The sequence below is a fragment of the Lepeophtheirus salmonis genome, chromosome 13 (genome assembly GCF_016086655.4).
Source record: "Lepeophtheirus salmonis chromosome 13, UVic_Lsal_1.4, whole genome shotgun sequence".
NCBI lineage: Eukaryota > Metazoa > Arthropoda > Copepoda > Siphonostomatoida > Caligidae > Lepeophtheirus > Lepeophtheirus salmonis.
In genome coordinates, this window is record NC_052143.2 from 42,446,343 (window position 1) to 42,454,358 (window position 8,016).

Consider the following 8,016-nt stretch of genomic DNA (forward strand, 5'->3'; position numbering starts at 1 on the left):
GTATGTTTGACCACTAGGTGGCGCAACCAATTTGAACATATCGTAATAATAAACATAACGACTCATACATTAGGCAAGTGTAATAAATACTTTGTATTCCTTAATTAATATTATATTAAATATATTTTAAAGAAAGAACATAGTGAAAATGAGTTCTATAGTAATATAAGAACTCATTAATAGTGATTTGGAGGGATCTTTCGTGTGAATCAGTCGGATATATGTAGTAATGTATACACATCCACCCATCCTTCCCCTGCCTTGAAATTCATATAATTCAAACGCCTTTTGATCCTCTCTTCAACTTCATGTTCTGTTCAAGGGATTTCGCCTCTTTGTGACTCACTCAGTGGATCTTATATCTTTTAATAGAAGGATCTTTTATTGTGTAAATCCCCCTTTACATCTGAGGAACAGAGAGTTCTCATCCTCCACCCACAGATCCTTCATTGAAATTATTGAGTCCATTCCTCCTTAACTAAACTCGTCTTCGTCTCCTATTCTAAAATAACGATTTAATTAAAAATAATACTTCAGTGTTCTTGATGTAAATAATATAACGTAGAAATCACTCTTTTATATCACATATCAATTTCATTTATTATTCGGATTTCGTGATGTACATACAGTCTATACTGATTATTACATAACCAAGCTCTCCCCTGATTTCCTTATTACTTGTGAGTCTTTTTTTTTTTCATTGGAAAACGAGTGGAAGATGATTTTAGACTCTAAAAGATAATTTCCTCTCTTTCCCGATAGTTTCAGTCTGCAATGAATATTTTATTCTGCTTTTGTGTGTAACATAAATATGATTTTATCTTGTGTCAAATAATCATACACTTATATTAAAGAAGTGAAGAGTTTCATAAAGAAAAATATATTTTAAAATACAGCGAGGAACAAAGAAATTTATCATTCGCCACCCCAGCTCCTTCATTGAATCTCTTGAGTGCAATCCTCCTAAAGTCAACTTCTACTCCAAGAAAACTATTTTCTTGATAAGAGTCCCTTAGTATCTGTAATGTCTTTAATGCATTAATCACTACTGAATAGTCTTTATTACACTTATATTAAAAACGTGGAGGATACCAACACAAAATTGTCCATATACGGATTAACTAGTTCCAACATATGATTCATTTTCAAGACTTTTCTTCACCGAATTCTTTATTATTGAATCAATTATAATAATTATTTGATACGATGAATATGGTTGACTTGAATACTCTATTTTCTTAAAGTTTCGATAAATTGTCATATATTTATTTCGATTAATACGTACTGCAAGATCCCAACTTCATCACTGTCTAAAAAATTATATAACTTTGCGACTTAAACTACTTTATTTCGTCATTAATATTGTCTCTACCAATTCTTGTCCAGATAATTTTGATTTATTCCCATTTCTGAGCCTCTCTGGTTGATGTGACTATTATTTGATTACATCTGAAGTAAATTGTAGTTAAAAAAAATTTTTAGATAGTAAATGTACTATTTATGATGATATTTTGACAGTATGTGTCATGTTTATTATGACGACTTTTTCAAATTTGCTGAACTATTTAGTGTTCAATTAGACTAAGCAAACATATAAGAATTGAAAGTGTGACAATTGTACATGATAAAATATTTTAATTTTTAGCCTATAAAAATTGCAATAACTCCGTTTATATCAAACAACTTGATGTAATGTTGGTATTCCTGCATTTTTCAGCTAAAGTTTCAAAATAAATATTACGCAAAAATTACAAAATTATTTCTTTTGATTTTTCGGTAAAATTTAGCTTAGATTTATTAAAATATTCGTCAAATCAATCAGAGAGGCCCGGAAGTCAAAAAATATCAAAATTATCTGGACAAAAGCTTGTAGACATAATATTAATGACAAAATAATGTAGTTTTAACTCACTAATTTTTTATTTTTGTAAACAGTGATGTAGCTGGGATCTTGAAGTATACGTTTAGTTAAACTAAAGAAATGTATTATACTTCATCGAAACTTTAAGAAGAAAGTCAATGATATTCAAAGTATAAAATAAAGACAATAATTCACTCAATAATGAAAAATTAGGTGAAGAAAAAGTTTGAAAATGAATCATATGTTAGAACTACCTTATCCACAAATGAGCAATCTCATAGTGGCGATTTTGACGTTTTTAATATACCTACACTATAATGAGTCCTAATTAATGACTTAAATGTCTTTCCACGGAGTCCCGACTCTTTTTCTCTCTCCGTTCACTTGAGTAAATGGAATTGAAATTCATACCTTTACGCGTTCAAAGGTTTCGTGAATCAAAAATAAATTGTATGTCACAGAATAGTGTAATTACTTTAAACACATCTCCTCTTTAGTGATGAATGATGACGAATGGAAATAATGAGTACTGATAATCAATTATGAAAAAAATATTATATTTTTGTAGTTTCAACCTGAAAAGGTTAATTTTTTATTTTGTACAGCTGTTACCATTATTTTTGAAGATTTTCAGTTTTCTCACTTGGAACTTCAAAAAGGGAATAAAATGCTATTCAGAGATCATTGTACGTTTTGTTCGTGAGTTTTTTTTTTAAATTACACTTGTTATTCATAGGCTATGAATGACAGGTGGACACGGGACGATCTTTATTAATCCCATAGGCTAATTGTAGTGTACATTCTATCTTCTTCTCATTATTATGACGTATATAAAGTAATGATTAATTTCTAGTATAAATAGCCGTGACTCTTATGAATATGTCAGAACAGTATTGAGTATGTTTTTAATAAGAATATATCTGTGTTTCTTATAATTCTACATCGTATCATTCCTCCACGTCTTCTCCCCGTTTCTCTCGGTCCTCCTGGATTCCTCTACTTAATTAGTTTGTGTCTATAAACCTCGTCAAGACACAACATTAATAAATGTAAAATCTTTAACAAAAATCCAGAAAAGGAGCAAATCTCAATATTTTTTTTTACTTCATAAATCAAATGTACATTGTGTACAAAATTTTATAGCCATATTTTGGTTATTTATGGGACTTGTTTTTAAATTTGTGGTATGAGTTAGGATAACCCATAATTTTATCTATTGTTTAGAAACTATATTTGATTTAAGAGACTTATAATGACCTTTCAAACAAAATCCATCAACTTTTCATTATTTTATTGTGACAATTAATTTTGGCTACTTTAAGAGTCTAAGCATACAAATGTATTCCGCATTCAATTCATGCAGTTGTGTTGACGGGCCACAAATATGAGATTATGTATATACCGACCCACAAACAGTCCATTACAAACAGCATTTGACTTCTTGACGTATTTTTAGGATTTCTTTGTTTTTCCCTTCCAATATGCATTACATCCCAACCTGAAGCACTGCCTCTATATTTGCTTTGTAATATTAATAAATAATATATAACACTGCTCGAGTTGTTTATTCAGAAATAAATACGCAAGTTTAATCACAGACGTTAAATGTTGATAATAATCAAATATTTATATTAAATCATTCATTAGAAATAAGTAATACCTTTTAATGAAGAGAGATACAGCTTTTATCCCCTATTGTCTCCTTATTAGTTATTATTTTTAAGAACTTCTTTGTATCTAATTTATCCAGATTTGTCTGGTTCTGGTACTACACTCGCTGTAGTATCTGCCATTATCCGGCGTAATTACGCCTCGTCTAAACAACAAATTTTGCTTTAATAATATCGAAGATAACAATTACCAAATAAATCATGAGTGTTACTCCCGTTTTTCAAGAGCACACTTAGACTTAACTACTAAATACTTTTATATATTAATATGTATTCTCTCTTCCATAATTAAAGAATAATAATAAGAGTTATAGATTTAATGAATTGCCATTTTGTACACAGAATGTTGAGGGTATTTTCGGGGTTAGGGATTTATACGAAATTGTTGTTATACAAAAAAAATTTATACGGAATGTCCTTATACGAAGTTACCGTACACCATCAGCACTTGATACACGTTCGATTATATATGCACACACCTGGAGTATTTCATTAATACGACTACATTGTTACTTCTTATCTTCATGATTGTAATGTATACTAATTTACATGTTAGACTCGCTGGTAGTGCTGTAATATAAGTGTACAAGTGTATTTATTACGCTCAAACCAGTGCTTGTTTTAGGTAAGTAAAATTATTATAAGATGTAGAATAGTCTGAAGAACATTAGTCGTGTTATAAAGAATATTGGAATCGGAATTGGGAAATATTATTATAATCGGCACGGGAATTGTCATCAAATCTTATTTCGAATCGTCCCATCCCTAATAAATACAGATTATTGATGGTATTTATTAGGGGAGATTTGAGCAGTTTACTTCACTTTTCATAATATATTAACCACTAATTTATATAATAATTAATATGTATTTTTTTAATTTGAATTGCCTTGGATAATTTTCAATGGGAGGAAAAAATCTTTTCAACTTTGTAAAATCCCAAAATTCCGAAAAATTCATTGGAATATTTGGTATTTAGAAAGACAAATGATCTATCATTTTAAAATAAAATATTTAATTATGTAATAATTTCCTATTAATCTGTGAAAAGCAAAGTTTTTCTAAAGTCAATGTAAATACCAAATAAATACAGAGATTTGGTTGAATATAGTATTTGCATTTTGAAACAGCTTGAAAGTGAGGGAAAAAATTGATGGAAATAGTCATGGTGCGGGTAAATAATTTTAGTGTAGCTCTAGGCCAGGGGTAGCAACCTTTGGAGCGTAGGGGACAACCATCTTTATAATGTCATAAGAGAGGGCCAAACAGATATCGCTGCTGTAAAGTCATGGTGGAAACCCATGTTATTGAATATATAATTGAGTTTCTGGATGTTTAGAGAAAACAAGGATTCAATATAATTTTATTTATTATTTTTTACTACAGAAATTATATTTTTAGAAATATTAAATTTTAAAAACACAATTTAAAAGAAAAATCTATATTTTACAAAAAAAAAAAAGAAATTATTTAATAAGACACATACTACACTTATTTTGTGATATTTTTTCTATATAAGGCGAAATATTTATCGATGACAGAAGCAAAACCCTACCACTTCTCTTATCTGCAATCTCCAGGCGTAAAGAAGGAAATTTCTGAAGGCTCTCAACTGTCATTTTTGATTAGTATCAAGTATGTATATATTTAAAAGATTGTCCATGATAAGATGGCGAATCGGTCAAAAATCACTCTCGGGTCGGGGGTTGCAGAGCTCTGCTCTAGACAAAAGAAATTAAGATTTTATTGTATATTTGAGGTAATTTCAAAATTTTGAGTTTGGTATGTTATAGGAATGGAAGAAAAACTATAGAATTTGATCTTTGAGTAGCTGTAAATTTTTATATTATACAAATTCCCTTTTTATCTTCATCGCTGATGACATAGGCAAAATAAGAATATTAAGCTCCATAGAAAATCCTTAAGGACATAAGTTATATTTTATAATGAAAGTAATACACTCATTGTTGGACATTTAGAATCATAAATTCACAATGAATTAATATAGTTTCCAACGTTGCAACATCTAAATATGATTAAGGTCTCCCCTATAAAAAGTACCATTCTTACAGTTTTTCCAAAAACGGAACAATTTTAACTCTTTGCAACCTTCCACAATGCAATGTAAACAAATCCATGTTGTCAAGACATATTCTTCGTATATTCGGCGCTTCTTGGCGCCGACTTCGAATATCACCCTCTCCCTCCAGACGTTTTCAAGGTACAACTAAAGCCCTGGGATTCATTGTGCCTCCTCCTGTATTTGTAGCCTTCACTCATCACGATAAAGATGTGGATGAGGAAAATTCCTCCTTTTTCCGTTCGGTAAAGTTGGGACGTGCCATCGAAGTTGAGTCTAGGTTAAAAAATGGGTTAACTCCTAACACAAGACATTCTCTGGGTTGGACAGGACTTCATGTGGCGTCATTTTCTGGACAAAAGGTGAGGGTTTATTAAATATAAATTAGAAATCATAAATTTTATGAATGGACCATTGCATTTCAGGAGGTTGTGGAAGTTTTGCTCCGTCACGGGGCAGATCCTAATGCTGAAGACGATTTTACCAATATATATTATGCTGGTAGAGAAAAAGGTATGCATTCATTGGATGTTATGATTCGGAGACAAGCGGATTTCTCGGAAGAGCTTAATGTGAGAGCGAATTTTCGAGGTTGCTCTCCTTTGCACTATGCTGTTTTGAGTAATGAAAAAAATGTCATTGAGGTATTGCTGAAAGGAGGTGCAAATCCCTTCAAAAAGAATGATTATGGCAAGACTCCTTTGGATTATGCACAAGGTTCAGAAATTAAGACTTTGCTCAAGGACTATGGAAAAGTATATGAGGAAACAAAGCGTTTAAAGGAATTGGAAGAAAGACGAAAATACCCTCTGGAGAAACGGATGAAAGAGAAAATCGTTGGACAAGAGGGTGCAATTACAACTGTATCTGCTTGTATTCGTCGAAAAGAAAATGGATGGATCGATGACGAACATCCTTTGGTGTTCTTATTTCTAGGATCATCAGGAATAGGAAAAACAGAGCTAGCTAAACAAATAGCTAATTATTTACACAAAGATAACCGTAATGCGTTTATCCGTCTTGACATGTCAGAGTACCAAGAAAAACATGAAGTAGCCAAGTTAATTGGATCTCCTCCAGGTTATATTGGTCATGACGATGGAGGTCAACTAACGAAAAAATTGAAAGAATTTCCAAATGCAGTTGTCTTATTCGACGAAGTTGATAAAGCTCATCCTGATGTGTTAACAGTCATGCTTCAACTATTCGATGAAGGGAGACTCACAGATGGTAAAGGACAAACTATTGAATGCAAAAATGCTATTTTTATTATGACATCTAATTTGGCTTCGGATCCCATTGCTGAACATGCTCTTCATTTGCGTAGTGAATCAGAAAAAATAAATGAGGAACGATCGAAAGGAACTCTAGAGTATGAAAAGTTGTCTGATAAGATCACCATATCTCGTCGTTTTAAGGAAAAAGTCGTGCAGCCGATCTTGAAAAAACATTTCCGCCGAGATGAATTTCTCGGTAGGATAAATGAAATCGTGTACTTCCTTCCTTTTTCTAAGACAGAATTGGTTGGTCTTGTGGAAAGAGAACTGGAGTTCTGGTGTGAGAAGGCCAAGCAAAAGCATAATGTAGAGCTTTTATGGGACAATCGAGTCCTTCATTACTTGACTAACGGATATAATGTCTATTATGGAGCAAGGTCTATAAAGCATGAGGTTGAGCGCCAAGTTGTCTCACAATTGGCCATGGCACATGAAACAGAGCAATTAACCAAGGGTAGCTCTGTTCGACTTTCAATACTTGAAGATCAAATGAACCCTGGTCCCGAAACGGATAAATTAAAAGTGACTATTAAAAAGGACGGTAAAAAAGACTTTCAGGATTTATCTGAGCCCTTCTCATTTTCATCTCCTCTTAATTAAAGAATTTGTAACGGGATTTATTCAATGTTTCTTGTCAATTATTTATTTAAGTTGATAGAAATTAATTTTCTTCTATCATTTTTCAGACAAATAACATAGTGATAATGTGTATTGTCTAATGTTTCGAATGAAATAAATTATTTAGATTGAAACAAAATTAAATTTGTCTCCGTTGCAAGGCTAGTACTTGTAAAATTTGATCAATTCTGCTTATAGGTCGGTGAATTTATAATACTTAATTCAAACACTATTTACAAAATAATAATGTCCATATCTTGATGAACTTAAATTAATACTGTGCTGTATTATCCTTTTTTTTAGTTCCAACTATTTAATCTTTTCTTTTTTTAAAGTTAATAGATGTATTGACGAGTATTTGTATAGATATATGTTATGTACAAGTTGCAACTTGTATAAGTAGAAACAAAAATTGAGGTGAATAATTTTAAATGAAGGATTTACATTACATGGGAGGATGATTAATGCAATTATTAAACATTCCATAATTGATTGATATATTAATGGTGT

The 8,016-nt window shown here is 31.2% G+C and overlaps 1 protein-coding gene across 3 annotated transcripts; it reads left to right on the forward strand.

The window, feature by feature from the left end:
- Positions 1 to 56: 56 nt before the first annotated feature.
- Positions 57 to 7,645, forward strand: LOC121127778 (mitochondrial disaggregase). Of its 3 annotated transcripts, none has more exons than XM_071892745.1 (4): positions 1,779 to 1,869; positions 1,936 to 5,166; positions 5,604 to 5,973; positions 6,037 to 7,645. In XM_071892745.1, exons 2-4 carry the CDS (start codon positions 5,066 to 5,068, stop codon positions 7,486 to 7,488), a joined length of 1,923 nt encoding a protein of 640 aa, XP_071748846.1. In that variant the 5' UTR covers positions 1,779 to 1,869; positions 1,936 to 5,065; the 3' UTR covers positions 7,489 to 7,645. The 3 variants fall into 3 exon arrangements, with proteins under 3 accessions (XP_071748845.1, XP_071748846.1, XP_040579195.1); XM_040723261.2 differs by lacking the exon at positions 1,779 to 1,869 and having other exon boundaries at positions 3,830 to 4,156; positions 5,051 to 5,166; XM_071892744.1 differs by having other exon boundaries at positions 57 to 5,166.
- The last annotated feature ends 371 nt before the right edge of the window (positions 7,646 to 8,016 follow it).